The 21,984-nt window shown below is 43.2% G+C and overlaps 1 protein-coding gene, 1 long non-coding RNA gene and 1 pseudogene across 2 annotated transcripts; 2 read left to right on the forward strand and 1 right to left on the reverse strand.

Annotated features, from left to right (window-relative positions):
• Positions 1-2,937: 2,937 nt before the first annotated feature.
• Positions 2,938-3,282, reverse strand: LOC122662813 (FCS-Like Zinc finger 6-like). The gene has a single exon (XM_043858527.1). It carries the CDS (start codon positions 3,280-3,282, stop codon positions 2,938-2,940), a length of 345 nt encoding a protein of 114 aa, XP_043714462.1.
• A 1,123-nt stretch (positions 3,283-4,405) lies between these two features.
• LOC122662462 lies at positions 4,406-15,099 on the forward strand. Its single transcript, XR_006333028.1, has 3 exons — positions 4,406-4,419; positions 4,516-4,653; positions 14,969-15,099. It is a non-coding gene; the product is annotated as an uncharacterized LOC122662462 (long non-coding RNA).
• Positions 15,100-17,335: 2,236 nt separating this feature from the next.
• Positions 17,336-20,445, forward strand: LOC122662814 (annotated as a pseudogene).
• Positions 20,446-21,984: the final 1,539 nt, after the last annotated feature.

Consider the following 21,984-nt stretch of genomic DNA (forward strand, 5'->3'; position numbering starts at 1 on the left):
TTTTATGACAATTCCTGTTTTTTTCTTACAAAGTTGATTGTTTCATAAAATCCAAATCAAATTACTTTATTTTGAATATAGAAATGTTGAATAAGATTTAAAAAATCAACCTAGATTAATTGATGACAATAACAACAACACTCTCAAAAGAAAAATGCCCACAAAGGTTATTTTGCAGAAGAAAAACAAAGAGAAAGAGAGGAACAAGCACAAGACAAGATTTATGTGGTTCACCCCCAAGAAGGAAGGCTACATCCATGGTGGATCTTTATCCCCTCAATTTGTCTGCCCGTCAATTTTTTTAATTCCATTTAATAGGGGGTAGAAATGATCACCCTACCCCCTGCTCGAACACACTGCCCGGGTGGGGTTCACCTCCCTCTATTAGAGGGAATTGAGGAAATTGACAGGCAGGTAAATTGAGGTGATAAGTTTCCATCCATGGCCAGGCGATAAAACGATTCCACTACTTATGTGAAGCAAAATACAAACCCTCTATCTCTCATCTCTCAAAGAAATAACAACATTATATAAGAAAACCCTAACCCAGAAAGTACAGAAGCACCTATAAAGACCTATCCGGTCTAGTTTGGACCTGAACCAACATATGTCGAAATACATATCAAATTGAAGATCTCGACAAACTCTATAACACTTTTTAACCATTCTGGCGCGTTTCGAAGGCGAAATGGCCTGGCAAAGAATCACCACAATACTTTCTAGACTGTGATCAGACTTCACCAATAACAATCACATCAAGAAATTTTGAGCGTTAACAACACTATTAGATAGCAGGAAAATCACCTTTGCTGGTGGATCTCACAGGTACCTTTGTAATCCCTTAATGGTGCACCATTGAGCCGGTTGTCCTGTTTTTGTTGTGTTTCTCGTGGGATGGCCATGGTCCCTAGTCCCTACAGGTACATCTCTTCTTACTGAATCAAAGTTCTTTCTTCTTTAACTAAAGTAAAAAAACCACCCAAGAAGAAAAGAATCTCTCTCTCGCTCTCTCTCTCTGTCTCTGTTTTAAGGACTAAAACTGCTCTGCTCCTTTCATCTTTTACAATCCCAATAAACCCAAGCAACAAATCAAACTGGAACTGTAATCCAAAATCAAATGGCAGTTCCATCTCGACAACCCACCCTTAAGAGATGTTGTCTTCTTTACCCATGGTGTGTCTTCCTCTATCTCTTACTTCTAGCCTTCATAGCTTTCATTTCAGTTCTGTTCTGGACAAGCTGGCGACCCATGAAACCTTCCTATACAATCGAAGATCTCTCTATCCCAATCTTGAATGTTTTACTAGATACTCCACCATCAAACAACACAATCTCACTCAAAACTGTAGTTCTGAACCCAAACAGAGCTTTTAGTATTCGTTTCTATTACATTAATGTGACAGTTAGTTATGGTGTTCTACCCATTGGAAATACAAATATTACTGGTATATCCTTACTGAAGCCAACAGAGACTCATTCAATAGTTAAGGATTTCCTTGCAGATCAGAAATTCTATAAGAAGGTTCGGTCGTTGGAGTCAGAAGGGCAGGTTGAAATGCAGGTACATTTGCATTCTAAGTGCAGTTACAGATTTCTTTCATGGTATAAAGCTATTGGTGCAGAGGACTTATACGGCCGGGTACCAGTGGGAATGGATGGGAAGATTCTAGAGGACGAGAAAGTACACTTAACTCCACGTTCGAGTTAAAGAATTAGAAAGGTTCACATCTTCATGAATTTCTTCTTCTGCCTTTTTCTTTTTTGAGTCCTCGTTGCAGACATGGGGAGCAAGTAAGCAACCAAGCCCAAGGTTGTATACTGCACCAGAATTATTTTATTTTATTTTATTTTTTTTTGGGGGGGGGGGGTTGTTTTGAAATTGCATCTTTGAGTCCTTACTCCTTATGTTTATTCTAGCATTTTTTTTTTGGTAATATGTTTATTCTAGCCAAGAGAGGAAATAAATGAAGACATCTTCTTATTGATATCCCTGAGGGGTGCCAAATAATTTGTAATTTTTTTTCAATTAGAGTAATAGTTTCATTTTATATATGTTCTAGAAAAATGTGCATGATAATAGATTTGAGATCCTCTCCCACGTGGGATGATGTCTGGTGCACATCGTCCGGTTGGGGAGGCCTCGATCCACACGCCACTGCACCAGGATGTGTGCGATGGTGTGGATCGAAGCCCCCCAGTCGTACGATGTGCGCCGAAGAGGATCTCGATCCATGATAATTACACATTTTGATAATGAGATAATGATATGTTTCTTTCAACTTATTTTGAAACTCATTTTAAGAAGAGTTATTTTCAAATGCCCCCTTAAAATGGCCAAACTTACAGTTGTTCTCCTAAACTTTCACTAATTCTACGTGCACTCCTACTTTCCAAACTAAGTACCACTATAGTCCTGCCGTTAGACAGACACGTTATACCATAAGGGATCTTAGTTTTTGAACTTTGATGGACCATTCTACCCCTGGATAGGATAAAATGACCAAAATGACCTTACCTGGAAAAGAAAAAAAAAACCTGCAACTCATCTTCCCCAAATCAAGGGTTTGGGGAAGATGAGTTTAATATCTCTCTCTTTCTCTCTGCAAGTCTATGCAGCAGCGACTGCCTCTCCTTTAGAAGGGGAGGATTCTGATCCAGCGGTAGTCGATGCATCTTTCTTCGAAGCCAATGCACACTTTGCTTGCGTTTGTCTAGGTTAATCTGCTGCTGTTGACATTCTAAACTGCAAAATGCGCTATCTCCTCTGCAAAATTTACAAAACCCAACTTTTGAAATTGATTTCTCATTAGAACTAAATATAATAATTCTCAGAAACGAAACTGGTTTGGGATTAAAGCTTTAAAACCCATAAAGAGAAGAACCCAAAAAAAATTCTAGATCTCTCTATTGGGATTTCACCCAGAAGGTGGAAAGATATTAAGATATAGACCTATACATGTAGATGTCACGGCCAGGGCCAAGGCAGCGCTTGCAGAGGTTACAAGCTCTTAAGAAGTGAGGTGTTTCAATGAAATTGCTGGAATTCCTCGTATGGGTTGTTCTGGGAGAGATAGTAGCGGCCATAAGCCGGTAATCGAACCCATCTGACCCAAATCCACCACCACCACTACCCTGTTGGTTACTTCTGGAAGAACCTTCATGGCCTACAGCTTTTAGCCGCTCTTTTATGGTGTTCTGAACCATAGAATCAGAGGTTGCCGGAGCTTCTTCTGGGTTGCTTAGATCCATATTGAATTCCGTCAAGCTTGTCGTTCTCCTCATGACTTGACCTCGTTGCCCTCACATGCATGATACTATTAGTGTGTTCATCTACATCGCTTGTTTAGAGAAAACTCTCCCCTTTATTTTTGACCTAATTTTTCAGTACTCAGGACCAATGAGTTTGGATGGTATCCATTGGGCATAATAAGCAACAATTGGGGTATTATCAAATTCCTACCGTAGAAAATGAGATTCCATTTAGACTTGCTAGAAGACCTTTGGCAAGTTACTCAGCCATTGGAGATTCTGATCCAGATCTGATCGTAATCGGCTCGAATGAGTGCTAAAAAATTCCTATAATTGGTTTTGCCGATTAAAAAAACCAAAGAATTTCTAGGGTTATGGGTGTGAATCGGCGATGTCGGATCGGTGGAAATCGAAATCGATCACGGCTGATTTAGACTTGATTCCGACGACTCACTGATCCGATTCCCGATTCTTAAAATCCTGCCTAGTAAGGCTGCAATAGGGTTAGGTTGGGCTGGGCTTTTTAAAACCCTAGCCCAATATTGAGTTCCCTTAGCTGGGCCCAGGCCCGCCCTGACCCTGACTCAGGGCCTAAATACCCTAACCCTAACCCTAACCCTACCCCTGACGGGCCAAGCCCAGCCCAAGCCCACCCTGACTGGCCCTGATTGGGTCGGGCTTGACCTATTGGCCCTGACCTTGACCCTGACCTTGACCCTGACCCTGCAATAAGCAAATTAAAATAACAAAAAACTACCAAGAACTCTAGGCACTTGTTTATATGTATATTAACTTCTATTTTTTAACAAATAACGAATTTTCTTTTGGGCCAAAATCAAGGTTGGGCTGAGTCCGAGGTCTCAACCCGACCCTGACTCAGGGCAAGGAATTTCTGGCCCTAACCCGCCCTCAGGGCCAGAAATCTTAGCCCAGGCCCTATTCTAGCTCAGGGCGGGCCAATGCGTGTTCGGGCTGACAGGGGCAAACTTATAGCCAGTGCCTAGACCTTCCACCCGATTACGTAAACTTTGCCAAGCTTCAAACAGAGGTAGACGGAAAATGGAGAAGAAATTTTGAACCGTCGTTGTACTACCTTCAAAGCAATCGAAGAATAAAGATGTTGCAGAGCAAATCGTTCATTAGAAAAACAAAGCAAGCAAAGTAATCAAGGTATGAATCACACTCAATATTCTTTTCTAAACTCTAACCCTAGTTTTCATATTTGTTCAGTTTATAAAACCAAAAAGGATTCTGTTCTCTTGTCAGGTCGTAAGAGAGCACTATCTTTGAGATGATATCTACTGCGGAGCTTCTATCTGCAAAGTTTGCCATTCTTCAGTTGCTCGTTTGAGCTCATCTGCTTCAACGATTCTTATTGTTGATACCAATGTTGTTCTTCATCAGGTCTGTTCCCTCAGTTCAATTAGTTTATTGTTTTCTTTTTCATTCTTCTTATTTTCTCCAATTCTAGTTTAGGTAGTGTTGTGACAAATTCTGACTCGTACTTTGGTTCAACAGGTCAGGTCATCCCAGAAGTTCCTGCACAAGCCAAAAACCACGAAAAGACAAGGAAGTCCTGGCCTGAGCTGATCAGTATACTTCGATGCCCAAGTCAAAACTGACAACAGATAAATCTTAAGCATAGAGCCTAAGTTACGAGAGAAATTGAAGTCCCCATACCTTAGCCTGGCATGGCTATTTATAGCTTTCAGTTACTGTACAGTATTCGACCTTTACTGGTTTATAGAGATTAACTTCGGTTTCCTGTAGTCCTTGGTGGCAGCCTCTTTGGCTGACACGTGTATGACCTAGGGTCATGCTTAGCGTGTGATTCTAGGGTCATGCAAGGTGTATGACCCCTCCCTTGACCAGGGTCAAGGGCAGTGGGTAGCGGTTAACCTGGGTTAGTGAGATTTCTTGATGTGTCCTAATAGACCTGACCTGTATGCATATCGAATCGGTATTGGTTCAGTTTCTCCATGTGTCGCGAGGTAATTAGTTGTGATAATTTGTCGTCTATCACAAGCCCCTCACTCTTATTGGATGTATACGTCTGATAAGAGTAGGTCGGGTATACCACGTCGTAGATTATCCTGATCTGAGTCTATGGTAGTTAGACCCTAGGCACATTAAATGGCATCCGTACTATGTCAGGATTTCTATATCTGCCGCGTGATGTGTCTCCTCAGGATCTGACGCGTGTCTTCTACCATCATTAGCCTCGGGGAAATGAATCGTCGCACACTTTTGGCCGTTCGATTTAGTGATTCTTGACCGTTGGATCGTCTATTTTTTCCCGCTCCTTTTTGCTATAAATAGGCATTCTAGCTTAGCCATTTTTTGTTATTTTGCTCTCGGTGCTATTGAACTCGGGTTCCCTTGTCCTTCTGTGTTCGGTTCTTGCTTCTCTTTTCGGCTCATCTATCTCTCCTCCTCAAGAGTAAGTATGTCTTCAAATAGTAATTTTGAACCTATACCTGGTAAGGGAGATGTCTGGGGTTTTAGTGAGGACAGTGATCCAGAAGATTTGTCCTCGAAGGATCTTAATGATTCGAGCGAGAGTGAAGAAGTAATGTCCCGATCAGTCCGAGACCCCCCGAAAGAGCTGATGTCTATCCGTCCCGATGGTTCCAAGGCAGAGCCTTCGGGGCATACTAATCATGACCGAAATCCCACCTTAGCAGGCCGTCCCGATAATGAAGAAGGGCAGGGATTGGTCGATCATTATAACGAGGGTTCTCTGAATCCTGATGATTCGAGAGTGGTAGAAGTAGCGTACGTAGTGCCCCGTACATGAATTTCTCAGAAGGTTGAGGACTATGAGTGCATGTATACCGACGTTGCCATCGCTGCCCTTAGGAAGAAGTACTACATTCCACCCGAGGTGGTCACTCGTTGGCCAAACCGGCACGAGAGGGCTAGCTCCCCCCGTGCCCTTGAGGTCTGCATCCATATGGATGCACTCAAGGCCGGCCTCAGGTTCCCTGTCCACCCTTTCGTCATAGATGTATTGGATCATTGGGGTTTGGCACCGGGTCAAGTCATGCCAAACTCCTGAAAGATCATTTTTGGCTTTTTTATTTACCTGTCGATCTGTGAGCGTGCACCAACGCTCCCCCTTTTTGCCTATTTTTACTGCTTGAAGAAGTGTAATGACGGTTGGTACTACTTCATGCGTGGCGATTTGGGTGAAACATGGAAGCAGTTCAAGTTTTATGTTGAAGTCTCACCGTCCAACAAGTTTTGGAAAGGGAAATTTGTTTTTGCAGTCATCCCTGGCAACTCGCTAAGATCGGGGTGGCCAAAAATAAATCTTCGGGTAAAAAATCGATTGGTTGGTCTTACCCGAGAGGAGTAAGAGTCGATGAAAGCTACTCTTCTGGGCCCCAAGCTCAATGTGCGAAACCTTCACTCAGAGGTCTTCCTCATCAGATGGGGTCTGAGTTCGGGTCAGTCCAACCCATCCTTCCCTTTCATTTATAAAGTTTCAAGTTTTTTTTTTTATTTTTATGTACGTACTTACACCTTTATTGTTTTATTTGTGTTTAGTGAAACTCGGCCCTTCCCGTCTTGCTACCATTGCCAAGAAGCAGAGGGCTACAAAGGAGGGTGACAGTGCCCCCGATGCTCAAGCGAAAAATTGGCCCGAACCTACCGTAGGCTCGGGCATCCAGAGGCAGAAAGAGAGAGAGAGAGAGAGAGAGAGAGAGAGAGAGAGAGAGAGAGAGAGAGAGAGAGAGAGAGAGAGAGAGAGAGAGAGAGAGAGAGAGAGAGAGAAGGGCAAGGGCCCAACTGAAGTGAGGGGATCGGGTCAGCCTCCTCTCCCGAAAGGAAGTAAAAATAAAAGGAAACTTGGTGACTCCGACCTTCTCGACGATCAGGGAAGGAAGAAGAAGTAGGAGGACGGGAGTACTTTCCTTCAGAAGACATGCCCCTTGCAGATCGGCTAGCTACCAACTGACTTGACATTTTTGACCCATGTTGGATCCTTTCTCCTACTGACTCGGCCATCGCCAACTGCGCGGTGGCCCGAGAATTGTTGCTGAAGGGTCATCTCCCTCGAGACGTCGCTTCCGTGAAATCTCTTGCTCACGGTCGCGTCGTCAACGTCGCGTATAAGGAGCTTGCAAAGGTACTGATTATCTTTCTCTTCCTGATTTGTTTTTCTTCTATTATAGAGCCCATTCTCGATTTCAATTTTTCCTTTCCTGATCTATTCTTAGGGTCTTCTTTACACTGTTGATTCGGTGAAAAGGGTCAAGTTTCTCATGGAGGCCAACCGCAAGCTCACTCACAAGCTGAAAGAAGAAAGATCATTTGCCGAGACCTTGAACAAGAGCAAGGCTGAGACTGAGGCAGAAATGGCAAGAGTCTGGGATGACCTGTCTGCCGCCCTTATTCGAAAGAGTGAGTTGTTGAATGAGCAGCAGCTACTTAATGATAGTATAAATACCATGAAGCAGGAGCTTGACAAGGCGAGGTCATCCAAGGCTGAACTGAAGAGAACTTTTGAGGAAGAGGTGGCTAAGGCTCGGGTCGAGGCTGTTGAACAATTTAAAGCTTCGAAGGAGTTTGAAGAGTTAGTGTATGAATACAACGGCGAAGCTTTCGGGCTTGGGGTCCACACCACCTGCCATTACATTCATAAGTCAGATATGGGGTCTAACTTCTCTGGTTTTGATCAGTATGACCTGGAAGTAGAGAAGAAGGTGGCCGATGCCGAGGAGGAGGAGCTCAGGGCAACCCTTGAGGATACCATTCCCGAAGTCTCCGAGACGATGACACTGGTGGATGGCCCGAAGGTTATGGACGTGGACGCTTCCTCTCGATCTCTTCTTCCTGATCCGACTGAGCTCGTGATTCAGACGGGTCCCTCTTCCGTTGGTGATGCTGACGTGGTTGTGGTGTAGTCTATTTTTTTTTTATATTTTGTAATGGTGATGACTTTATTCTCTCTTTTGTAAATTTCTAAGTGTTTCTGATCGGGTTGCTAATACCGACCGCTTCTATGTAACCTTGGCAAAATTAATATAATCTCCTTTTTTCTTTGTGATGGTGTGTCTCTTTGCTTAGTGCTTCAGGGGTTGGGACCTTATATGCCTCGGGTGAGGACTTTCTTGCCCCACGGGTGAGGACTTTCTTGCCTCACGGGTGAGGACTTTCTTGCTTCACAGGTGAGGACTTTCGTACCTCACGGGTGAGGACTTTCGTACTTCACGGGAGCGAACTTTCATGATACCCAATCGCTTGGTCGGGTAGTTTTATTTAAGAAACTTAAGATAGAGCGTTAGCCAATATTGGAGGAATTACTGTAAATTTCTTGTATATTATGACTTTTGTGGTACAAACATTAGTCAAGTAGTAGAAATGATTTGGTCAAGTCCCTTTGATCGGGTCAGAACTTTATTGATAGAACCTTCTCAGATTTAAAGAGTTCTAAGGTCTTAGGATGTCCTCGCCCCCCGGAGTTTTGAGGTTATACATGCCTGGGAGGATTACCTTGGAAATTATGTACGGTCCTTCCCAGTTCGGGGAGAGCTTGCTGATACTATGCGGGTCAGACGAATTGGCTTTCCACAGGACTAGGTCTCCAACTTTGAACAATCGTGGTCGTTCTCGGGAATTATAGTATTGAGCTGCGCACTGCAGGTATGCTTGATTCCTGATCAGTGCCCTTCTCTTACTTCATCGAGGAAGTCAAGGTTTGTGCGTAACCCGTCCTCATTGATTTTTTCATCAAAATGAGTGACCCAATGCGACGTGGCCAATACTTCGACAGGGGTTAGAGCTTCTGTTCCATAGGTCAACCTGAAAGGAGTCTCCCCTGTGGGTGTTCAAATTGCTGTTTTGTAGGTCCATAGTACATTGGGTAGCTCCTCGACCCACTTTGCCTTTGCCTCTTGCAACCTTTTCTTGATCCCGTTTAGCAGTGTTCGGTTCGTGACTTCCACCTGACCATTACATTGAGGCGTAGCCACTACGGTTTTTCTGTATTCGATATGATAATGTGCACAAAATGCCTTGAATGCCGGGTTATCAAATTGTTTTCTATTGTCTATAAGCAACACTTTTGGGAGTTCGAACCGATATATGACCTTATCACGGAAGAATTTTTCCATACTTTTCTTAGTGATGGTTGCCAGGGGTTCTGCTTCTACCCACTTCATTAAGTAATCAATTGCCATAACCAGATATTTCCTATTTCCCGATGCTGGAGTGAAATTCCCGAGCAGATCCATTCCCCACATCAAGAATGGTATAGGATTGAGCAATGAAGTCAGGAGGGTCGCTGGTTGGTGTGGCACTGGTGCAAATAACTAATACTATTCACAAGCTTTGACATATTTCATCGCCTCCTCTTGTATTTTCGGCCAATAGAAGCCTTGCCATAGTATCTTGTATGCCAGGGCCCGACCTCCTATATGATTATCGCAGATCCCCTCATGTACTTCAGCCAAGGTGTATCGCGCTCCTGTTGGCCCGAGGTATCATAAAAGTGGAGAACTTACTGACCTTTTGTACAATACATTCTCAATCAAGGTGTATCGGGACGCTCTTCTTACTACCTTCTGTGCTTCAGCTCAGTCTCTCGGCAATATGTCATCCTTTAAATAATCAATGATGGGGTCCATCCAGCACGATTCTTCCTCAATTATGTTTACTTGTGGTTCCCCCTTGTATGATGGTTGATCGAGGACTTCTGCATACACAGACTGATCGAGGTTTTCCCACCCCCCAGTTGCCAGTCTTGAAAGTGTATCAGCCGACCCGTTCTGACTCCTTGGGATGTTGCTTATTTCAAAATGTTTGAACTACTCTATTAGTGCTTGGACCTTCCCCAAATATATGGTCATCCTTTCTTCTCTGGCCTCATAACTCCCTCGGACCTGTTTAACCACCAGTTGGGAGTCGCTGTGTGCCACCAGGCATCTAACCTGTACAGAGCGGGCCACCCTTAGTCCGGCTAGCAGTGCCTCATACTCTGCCTCATTATTTGAGGCCGAAAATTGGAATCTGAGTGCATACTGGATTCGGAACCCCTCGGGGCTGATTAATAGTACTCCGGCTTCGCTTCCCGCAGAGTTGCTTGAGCCGTCTACATACAGAGTCCATGAGATCATGTCATCCGTCCCAACATTTTCTTCTTTCGCAGTTACCCAAGTACACTCCACTATGAATTCTACCAAGCATTATCCTTTTATTGACGCCTTGGGCCTGTAATTTATAGTATTCTCGCTTAACTCAATCGCCCATCCGACTAGGCGACCAGTAAGGTCGGGTTTGTGCAAAACTTTCTTCAGGGGTTGGTCAGTGAGTACAGAAATTGGGTGGCTCTGGAAATAAGGCCGGAGCTTCCGGGCAGTAATTACCAGGGCTAAAGCTACCTTCTCGACCTATGGATACCTGGCCTCTGCCCCCACCAATACATGACTGATGTAATAGATTGGTTGCTGAGATCGGGTGCCTTCCTTTGTTCGGATCAGTGCGGCACTGACTGACATGGCTGATACCGCCAAGTGGAGCTGTAATTCTTCTCCTTGGACGGGTTGGATAATAGTGGAGCTCTTTATAAATATTCTTTCAACTCCTCGAATGCTTTTTGGCATTCGGGGGTCCACCGAAAATTGCTAGGGTTGCGAAGATTCTTCAGAGTTGCAAAGAATGGTAAGCACTTATCTCCTGATAGGGCCATGAACCTACTGAGGGCGACAATTCTTCCTGTCAGCCTCTGTACTTCTTTCAGGGATTGGGGTGGCCCCATCTCCTGTATAGCTTTGATTTTATTAGGATTCGCCTCTATTCATCTGTTGGACACTATAAACCCAAGGAACTTCCCGGACGTGACTCCGAAAACACATTTCGCCGGATTGAGTTTCATCCTATTCTTCCGTAAGCATTGGAAAGTCTCACTCAGGTCGATAATATGGAGTTCGGTTCGGATACTTTTTCCCAGCATGACCTCTATGTTTCTCCCTATCTGAGGTCTGAATATGTGGTTAACCGTCCTTTGGTAAGTCGCCCCTGCATTCTTCAACCCAAAGGGTATGACTTTGTAAAAGAAGTTTCCCTGTTCTGTTCAGAAAGCGGTATACTTCTGGTCATCTTCATTCACCATTATCTGGTTGTATCCTGAGTATGCATCCATGAAGCTTAGCATCTCGTGCCCGGCAGTTGCATCGATCAACTGGTCTATTCGGGGTAGAGGATAACAATCCTTCGGACATGCTTTGTTCAGATTGGTGAAATCTACACACATCCTCCATTTACCATTGGAATTCGGTACCATGACCACATTGGAGAGCTAGGTCGGGAACTCTTTTTTCTGGATGAATCCCACATCTTTCAATTTCTATACCTCTACTTCAATTGCCAATAGCCTCTCCGTAGCAAAGTTCCTCCTTTTCTGTTGGATGGGTTGGCTTCTTGGATCAATGCTGAGTCGATGCTCTGCTTTGCTTTTGGGGATCCGGAGCATATCTGTCGCGGTCCAAGCAAAAATGTCGGCATTGTCTCTTAAGAACGTTATCATCCTGGTCTTTTGTTCATCCTTCAGCTGGCTCCCGATCTGAACTGTTCGGTCTGGGCTTTCAGGAGTGATTGGGACGGAGATCACCTCCTCAGCGGGCTTACCCTTTTGTGCTATCAACTCGTCCCTGTAGTTGGGTACTTCAATGGTAAGGGCCATTCCTCTACAGTTATTCTTTTGTTTAACAAAATTGGTATAATACTCCCTTGATTTCTTCTGATCAGTCTGACATTCTCCAATGCCATTAGGGGTTGGAAACTTAATCTTTAGGTGCTTTGGAGACGCCACAGCTCCAAGGGCGTTCAGGGCAGGTCTGCCTAGAATGGCGTTAAAGGCTGATACCGTTCTCACCACTATGAAATTTACTTCGACCGTAACTTCATTGGGGTACTCACCTGCGGTTACCGGCATTTTTATACTCCCCTCTATTCTCGTAGCCGCACCCAAAAAGCCGTACAGGTTGGTTCCATTCGATGTGAGTTCTTTGTCTTCCAGGCCGAACTGTTTGAAAGCTTGATACGACAACAAATCAACTGAAGCTTCGGTATCCATTAAGATCATGTGGATGACCCAGTCTTTAATGATCATCTGTAGTACAATCGCATCATCATAGGGCCAGCTCACTCCCTCCATGTCCTCAGTGGTGAAGGATATGATCGGGTCGGTCTTCGCAACCTTGTTTGTCGTTTTAGCTACCCCAATAAATCTTGCATGTGCCTTGGCCTTCCTGATTGACTCTTGACCTGGTCCTCCCAAGATTGTAAGGATCGGGGCTACTAGAGGCCGACTTGTCTGCCCTGTTTCCCTAGTGGGCTCATCCCTTCTATCGGCCGCTCTTTCCTTGTCGTGTCTTCGATCATCCCTCTACTGATCTCTTTGATCATCTCTTTCGATATGTCGCTCCCCTTCCTTCTGATTGGGTTGGGATTCCTTTCTCCTGTCTACATATTTGGATAGTTGTCCGTCCCGAATAAGGTTTTCTATTTCTTTTTTCAACTATATGCAATCTTCTGAGATATGGCTTGTATCCCCGTGAAAACGGTAGTATTTTCGGGGATTTCTATCCTCGGGCTTTGAAAACATAGGTACGGGCCAGTTTAGCAACCCTTTTCCTTCTATCTGCATCAATATCTTCGATCGCCTTGTATTGAGTGGCGTGTACTCGGGACTGGGTGCCTTGTCAGATCGGGGTTTTCTATCTTCCTTCTTTTCCATCCTCTTTTCTTCTTTTTCTTTATCTACCATCTTCTTTTTTTCCAGAGCGCCACTCGCCTCACTCCGGGCCGCTATAATTTCTGCCATATTAGCGAACTGATGGCATCTACTGATCAGATCAGTCATGTTGTGGGCTTTATTCAAGATAAGTGATTTTATGAGCTCAATGTCAGTTATCCCGCTTTGCAATGCATTGAATGCCACTGAATCATCCAGGTTGGGAATATCCAGCGATTCCCTGTTAAACCTGGAAACAAAATCTCGGATTGATTCGTCTTTCCGTTGCTTGATGGACAACAGGTTCGCCACTGTCTTCTTTTGCCGAATACTACTTCAAAACTGTGTGACTAATGCTCGAGACAACTCTGCAAAGCCGCTGACTGATCGTGGTCTGAGGTGTGAAAACCAGTAGGTGGCTGTACCTTTTAGTGACACTGCGAGGAATTTGTAAGATGCGGTGTCCGACCCTCCATACACCATCATGACCGAATTGAAGTAATTAACGTAATCAATTGGATCGGTTGATCCGTCATACAGAACGAAGGCAGGGGCCTTGAATCCGTTTGGTAGCTCTGCCTCCATAATTCCCTCAACAAAAGGGTGTTAGTTTGATACCGTTAACATCTCTTCCACCGCGTTCCTCCCAAAACTCTGTAATCGATCATCGAGTTCTTTTAGGCGGCGCCCGATCTCTACGTCCTCGGGACGGTAAGATCCGCGTCCGCTACCTTCCCGGGGGGAGTTCCTCTATACTGATCCTCCTCGAGGTGGTATCACAGGCGACCGCTCTTGCTCCCTCCCTGGGGTTTGATGTGATCGGGTCAGTGACCTTTCTCGATGCCCCTGTTCCTGAATTTCCGGTCCTCTATACAGGGGCGAGACTCTCCTACTTCCCTTGGCTATGCTTGCCCTACTCTCGTCTCTGGGAATGTCTTGTTCCTCCTGTTGGGGTGGTATTTGACGTGGAGGTTGCTGCTGGTCTGGCTCCCCTCGCATAAGCCTTCTCAATATTGCATTAGTATCCGCAAGCTAGAGGCGCAGGTCGTGCACTTGCGCGTTTATAGCGGGTGCGTTTGGGTCAAAGTATTGCACCCCTGGGACGGCTGGTATAGGTCTGGGCCCCCCACTCTGGATCCCTGGGATCGGTAGCGGGGGTGGTGGAGGAAGGTTCTCCTCCACCATCGGCTGGGACAACAGGCGCACTGGAGACGGCCCTGGCAAGAGCATCGCCCTTACTACTTGCCGAGTGACCGGACGCCCCTACCTACCCGATTTTCGTCCTAAGGTGGGCTAGCCGTCGCCTTTCTTTTTCCCTGGCGAGAACTGCTTCCTCGCTCCATTGCTACGCCATATGACTCTTTGTGACGGTTCCCACAGACGGCACCAATCTGTTGTGACAAATTCTTACTCGTACTTTGGTTCAGTAGGTCGGGTCATCCCAGAAGTTCCTGCACAAGCCAAAAACCACGGAAAGACAAGGAAGTCCCGGCCTGAGCCGATTAGTACACTCCGATGCCTAAGTCAGAACTGACAACAAATAAATCTTAAGCATAGAGCCTAAGTTACGAGAGAAATTGAAGTTCCCATACCTTAGCCTGGCATGGCTATTTATAGCTTTCAGTTACTGTATAGTATTCGACCTTTACTGGTTTATTGAGATTAACTTCGGTTTCCTGTAGTCCTTGGTGGCAGCCTCTTTGGCTGACACGTGTATGACCTAGGGTCAAGCTTAGCGTGTGATTCTAGGGTCACGCAAGGTGCATGACCTTCCCTTGACCAGGGTCAAGGGCGGTGGGTAGCGGTTAACCTGGGTTAGTGAGATTTCCCGATGTGTCCTATCAGACCCGACCTGTATGCATGTTGAATCGGTTCTGGTTCAGTTTCTCCACGTGTCGCGAGGTGATTAGCTGTGATAATTTATGGTCTATCACAGTTTTCAAGTTTCAGTTTTGAACCCCAATCAGCTTCTCTTTTCAGATTGACTTGCTTGAGAATCCGGCGATCGATGATGTGGTCGTAATTTCGGTTGTGCTGGAAGAGGTGAAGAATAAGAATCTTTCAGTTTACAACAGAATGAGGGCCATTTGCAGCAATTCTCTGCGGAAATTCTGTCTTTTCCAATGAGCACCACAAGTGAGTTCATTTTTCTATTGCAACTCAGCTTAGTTTGTCACTCACTGGAACTATGACGTTTAAGTTTATGATTTTGCCTCCTCTCGACCCCTTCTTGAATTCTTTATTACTTTTATAAACTTACATGAGTTCAAGAGAGCTATTAGAAATGTGGAATAAAAGAAGTAATCATTTGGAAGTTTATACGTTGGTTCAATACCAATGTTTTGTGTTTAATATCTTGAAGTATTGACTAAAGAAGCTCGGGATGCTACTGTGTTCTGGCTGTAAACTTTCTTTGTCTTTGCCATTGCTGTTTGGAGGAGTAATAAGGCTGCATTACCCTTTTCGGTTTTATTTTTGTTTTCACAGGGACACATGTTAAGGCTGTGGTTGGCGAAAGTCCAAATGATCGGAATGATAGAGGTATGCTATTTTCTCTCGTGCAATATTATTCATGGAAGAAGTCTTCTTCTCCACTCCTCCTTCCCTGATTGAATATCTCTAAACAATTCCATTAGCTCAAAGAAGGATGGAAAATAACAAATCAAGACAGCTTTTCTCTCCCTCTATTCCCAAAACTTTCTTTTGTTAACAAGAATACTGAATGGAGATTATTTATATTTTTAAGTGCTTTTAAGTTGCTATGTCTTATTCCCACCCCATCGGGTCCCCATTCTATTTCATTGAAACTCCCTATCAGAAGTAATCTCCCCTGCAGCTATATGAAAGGTATCCTATTGTCCTCCAATCATGGAGTAACGAAAGGGAGAATGAATCTCTCTTTAATCCATGTGATCGATATTTTAAGTGCTTGTTCAATGTTTTCTTATCTTTTTGGCTCGCGGTCCTATTTGATGTCTCCTAAGTCAAGAGAGGGAGGGGACTATTAAGTCGAAGGGGCATGCATATTGTCCTTTTTCATTTTCTTATCGACAAGATCAATCCCTACGACAAAATGAAAGGTGGTGAATGTCAGATTAAGACACTAATATATTTGTTATAGTTTAGAAGGAAATAGTTATCTCATTACGATAGTAATAATGGGGCAGGACAGTACAGGTTTGGGAAAACTAATATAAATGTGAGGATTAAGTGAATTTGGGTTTGGGAAGGTCTACTAACACAAAACTCACAACATACGTGCAGAAAATCAGAATTAACAGCAGCCATAAATGATGAAAATTTCAGAATCCTAGTGCAGAAAATGCATTCTATGATTCATGGAAATTTAATAAAGGATACAGGACAGGTCAGTACCTTTCTTTGCTGTCCCGTGAGTTGGAGTGTTGGAATCAAGTGCCCCCTCCTTGTTTTCAATGGATGAATGCTCATTGTGTTTGAGGCTATAATTTAAGCCAAAAGTGAGAAAATCGGGACTGGTAGAAAAGGAATAAGGGAGAGGGAGAGGGAGAGGGTGGTAGACTAAGAGAGAAGAGTTAGGGAAGAGAAGTAGGGGTTGGCTTCACACCAACTTGGAGTCACTCCAAGGTTTGCAGGGAATCGCTCATGCTGCAGAGAATGGGAGAAAATCTCACAAGTTCCAACATCTTTTCCCTCTCTTCCCTCCCAAAATGCAGTTTTTTAAAACCCAGAATGAAAAAAAGAAGAGAAATAACTCCCTAATAACTACTTTTCCAGTAATAACTACTTCTTCAGCAATAACTCCCTTACAACATTATTACACAACAATTTTGATGTCAAATAAAATAAAATAAAATAAAATACAACAAAATAAAACACGCCACACATAAGTAAACAAAAATATGCATCCACACAAGTTAATAAGGGACAATGAAGTGATGTGTGGCTGTGTACGTTGACTTCTCCTCTGATATGTTCTAAATCCCTGAGTGATGTCCTCATCAAATAACTAATTACTTATATAGACAATGCAACAGTAAGTCAGTAACAATAAGTCAATAACAGTAACGCAGTTATAATTCCTGCAACATGCATAGATGAGAAATGATACGGTATGAACTTTTGTTCCAAAACAAAACAAAAATCTGTTAGTCTACAATTCTTTCTGTATTTCTTTTTCTTTCCGCCTTTTTTTTTTGTTTTTGGGGGGAGGGGAGGGGAGGGGAAGGGTGCCTGTGTACCTTGCCATAAAATTTCGACTTCTGACATCCCCAAGAACTGCATTCAGCAATTCGTGTGGCGACTCAATGGTATCAAAATCATCTTGGAGGCAGGCAGTACGCGAGTCTTCCTTATTAGTACTAATTAATGACAGGGAGAATAAGAGGAAGGCCACTGAAGAGGGAATTTCTGCAGAGACAGGTACTTCTTATCCTCTTTACCCCTCTTGAATTGTTATTCCTTTCTATGTATGACATAGTGGCAGTAGAGAGATCGACCAGCTGACACAATGATTAATAAATGGTTAAATTAGTAAAATACATAGACAAACAGATGTATTGTAGCTCAAGAAAGGTAGAATGAACAGTCCATGATTATTATGGTGTTAAACAGCTTATTCTTAATTTGTTTATTATAATGGACTCTGAATAAAATTTTGACTTTTCTGAGAAATTGGCTGCAGGTTCTATACGTGCATTTCACATGTTACTCTATTTACTATTTAATCGGAAAACTAAAAACTGAAAATTGTGAAGATGATGTACGTACACTATCTGTTGTGTCATTCAACATTGCAAATTCTCTGAGTACCAGTAAATATAGTAAGCATTTTGAGTCATTCAAAGCACATGACACATGTTAAAGAAGTCCCAATTCTATAAAATCAACTACCATGCATGTCCTGAGATGAGGGTTTTAGATTGGATAGGTTGTAACCCAGGAGTTTCTCTATTTTGGGTCTAGTTTGAACCACATGGATGACAGATTCAGTCAGGCAGGCAGTACTCTGATGCAGTGGTTAAATAATTGTGTGGGGAGAAAAAATTATATCACATTTGTGTGCCTTATGGCAGTGAGTCTTGTTTGGGTAAGTTTTGAGAATAAGATACTGTTTAATATTATCTTTTATAACTTTCCTTAGCACCCACCTATTTTCTCTCTTGCCAAAGTCATAATTATGGACTTTCTCTTTATTTTTTTGTGCTTGCTCATTGTTGAATGTGGAGTAGGAATTGCAGTCCTTGTTCGGTGCTTTGTTGATAGAATGGGTACTGAAAATCAGATAATTGAGAAGCTGGGAGTTGGGTTTTCTAGGCCCCCATTTGCCACAGTGGTGGTATATGGCCCATCAACTTTCTGGTTTCTCTTCCTTCTCTGAATTTCTTCTCCTATATCTATCTCACTGTCAGAATGGCCAGATAATTGGCTCCAGAAGGTAGAAGCTGTTGGTGCCGTAAACAATTTTCCTTTTTTACAATCGATGTATTCTCTTATTTTCGGTGTATTCATAGTGTTATCTATTCAGCATTAATTTTCTACAATATTATAGAGATTTCTACCTATTTGTAATATTTGCCTTGCCGGATGAAATCATCCCACACTTGGGGCCAGGGACGTACGTGTACCATCAACAGTTGATCCAGATGCAATCGGGGCATCTGAAAAGGGGAAAAGATTGGCCCAGCACCCACCCAGTCCGAATCAGTGCATGGAAACTTGCAAAATTGGATTCTAATGAGGCGATTAGAGCATCTGCGTCCTGTAAATTCTCGTCAGCAGCCATATATGATACAGACCACTTATCGAGTAGCAATATAAGTGGCAGAAGCAGTCCTGTTAGTACTGATCATGGGTACAACAGGGATGCTAGTAGGTTACCTCCGCTCAAGAGTTCTTATCCACCAATGCCAGACTAGCAAGGATGATCTTGAAACATGCACTCATAGTATTAGCAACCTCAGCAGCCCTCACCACACTAACAATCTCATGCCTTCTCCCATGGAGCAGCAAACTTCTAACAGGGAACATTTCAACCCAATGTATCAATCTTCGATCAGCAGATCAATCTCCTTGGTTTGGTCAGCAAAAGCAAGCATTGGAGATGAGGTTGCTCGATCTCCGTGATAATTTCCAGATACCACAGGACCTAATCACAGCAAAAGCAACAGGGGTATTCCGGAGAATTCTAGATCTTCAGTGGTTTGGGATCAAGAAGCAGGACGCTTTGTGTCTACAACTTCTACTTCCAGAACCATTGGTGTTAGAATTTTAGTTCTAATAAAATTCTATATGGACATAATTAAATCCTTAAACCAGGCTAATTAGGGTTTTGGTCTAATAAAGTGGGGTCATTAAGTTATATTAGAAGTCTAATGTGGACTGGCTTAGTGTGAGCCAGATAGATTCCTATTGGGACTGTGATGAGTCAGACCCTATAGGGATTACTATATAAGGAGAGCTAGGTCCCCCCTCTACCCATCACAACTTATTATTCTCAATTACTATTGAGGAGTGCATTCTTGAAAGAGAGGGAGATATTCAGTGTTCGTCGTCCCTGCGCATTCGGTATTCTCATCAGGCTAGTTACTTTGGGAATAGAGGGGAAGCACCTAGATCTTTGTTTTTTATTTCCCGCTGCAATCATCATCACTATGGATGCGAAACAAGGTTGGTGGTTCTATCCCTATTTTCTATTATTTATTTGATTGTGTTCTTGAACGCCCTATGGAGATCCTGGCTTTTGGGATTTTGTCCCTATTCGGATCGATTTATTCTAACATGTGGTATCAGAGCCTCCATAGATCTGTTCTTGAACCTATATGGATTCAAAATAATAGAACATAATAAGGGAATCGAAAAATTTTCGATTCGAATCAAGGTTTTTAGGGTTTTTTCCAGTTTTCCAAAAACCCGTACGGACACTGGCATTCTGCCATTTTTTTAGCCGGCGAAAACAGAATCTGATCACATGGGGGCGTAGAGCTCGGAAAATTAGAATTTTTGGTGGGTGGATCACTGCCGTCGGCTGCCGGACCCGCTCTCACGCGCCGGCGGCAGCTGCGGGTGAACTTCACTCGCCGGCAGAAGAAAAAAAAAAAACAAAAAAAAGAATCTGGGTTTTGCTATCGTGCGCCTGACAGTATTTCTGGGCAATGCTAATGTGCGCCACTCGGGTCGGGCCGACCCGGTTCCTGACCCAAAAACCCGACCCATTGACCCGGCTGGTGACCCATTTTGGTTTGACCCAAACACGGTTGGACCGAGTCTGAACCGGTTCACTCGAACCGGGGTTGAGCCAAATTGATTTGGTTTGACTTTTTCGGACCGGTTTGACCAATATAGTTAATCGGATTTGGACCTGAACTTTGATCGGACTTTCTGGGGGCTACGAGACTCCGTTTGGGGTCCCGTTTTTTGCGTTGGCTCTGTTTTTCTGTGCTCTACATAATGGTGCCCTCTATTTTGATCAGATATGAATATTTTAAATATTTTTGGTATTCTTTTGATGCATGCCCTTTTATGTAATTTATCGGTTCGTTCTATTGGGAACCGAACCAATTTCTGAATTGCTGGAATACCTACCTTGATGAACATAATTATTATTATTTTTGTGTTAATTTTAAGATATTTAAAACCCCTTGTCATAAATTATAAAATAACACATTGTTTAAGGATGTAAGTAATTTTGGAAAATCCTGAAAGAGGGTTTCATGTTTTCGACAAGATGCAGCCGCCAAAGCGACCTTCCTTGTTGGATTTGTGAAACACTGGTCTTATACAGTTGTGGGATGTCCTTCAACTCTGATGTGTGGTCATACACCCAAAGGTGGTGGTCATGTATTGGTACTTGAAGGGGTACATATACAGTATGCATGTGAATAGGTTGACCCTAGAATTCTGCACACCCAAAGGTGGTGGATTTTGAAAGTTGAGCTATATTCCCATGGCCACTGGTATGTAGGGATTTTTACAATTGCATATTGAGAATTCAGCCCAAAGGTATTTTCACAATGATGTGTGTAAAATTCTCATTAGCTTATAAAGTTTTCAAGCTGTACTTGCATCATTTTAATTATTATACTGTTCATTGTTTAAATTTTCAGTCACCTTCTCTGTCAATAATAACATGATTACTATTGAGCTCCTCACTGGGTCAAACTTTAAGAAGTGGAAAGAGGACATTATGTTTGCTATGGAAATGGTAGATGTGCACACGTCCCTTGTTATGGATACACCAATGGAACTAACTGCTGATAGTACTGAGGATGAAAAGTCTGTGCATGCTGCATGGCAAAAGAGTAATCGACTCAGTATACTGTCCATAAAGAGGTCGATACCGGAACACCTAAAAATTGGTCTGCCTGAGAAATGTACTGCCAGGGAATTGCTAGATGCAATTTCCAAGAGATACAAAGTTTCATCGAATGCTGAGATTGGGACACTTCTGCAAGGGTTATTTAATATGGAATATGATGGTTCTGGGAGTGTTAGGGAGTACATTATTAGGATGGTTGATTACCAAACTAAACTCAAGGCCTTAGACATTCCTCTTCCAGATGCCCTAATTGTCCATCAAGCCTTAAATATCCTACCTTCAGAATTTGACATCATAAAAACCAACTACATTTCCCAAGATGGAGTCTGGAGCATTAATGACCTAATTTCTAGGGTTGTGTCTGAGGAAGAAAAACTGAAGAAAGAGAAAAAGCCCACTTTACTTCCAAATCCCGTAAGAGTAAAAAGTCTAAAAACCATACTCATAAGTCTGCCAATAAACAGTCCGATCAGACTAACAATTTGGGACCCAAGAAAGACTGTTTGAAGAAAGAGAGTGATCGCTGCTTCTTTTGCAAGAAGAAGGGTCACATAAAGAAAGACTGCGACAAATACAAGGCTTGGTTACTCAAGCCCAAGCAGCCATCAGGTAATGATTCTTTGGCTTTTGTTTGTGAATCCAATCTATCAGAAGCCCCATCCAGTTCTTGGTGGCTAGATAGCGATGCAACTAACCATGT

The sequence above is a fragment of the Telopea speciosissima genome, chromosome 5 (assembly GCF_018873765.1).
Source record: "Telopea speciosissima isolate NSW1024214 ecotype Mountain lineage chromosome 5, Tspe_v1, whole genome shotgun sequence".
Classification (NCBI taxonomy): Eukaryota; Viridiplantae; Streptophyta; class Magnoliopsida; order Proteales; family Proteaceae; genus Telopea; species Telopea speciosissima.

Excerpts from the sequence above, each read along its gene's own strand:
- LOC122662813 (XM_043858527.1), bottom strand. The coding sequence starts at position 3,282 with ATGAGGAGAACGACAAGCTTGACGGAATTCAATATGGATCTAAGCAAC.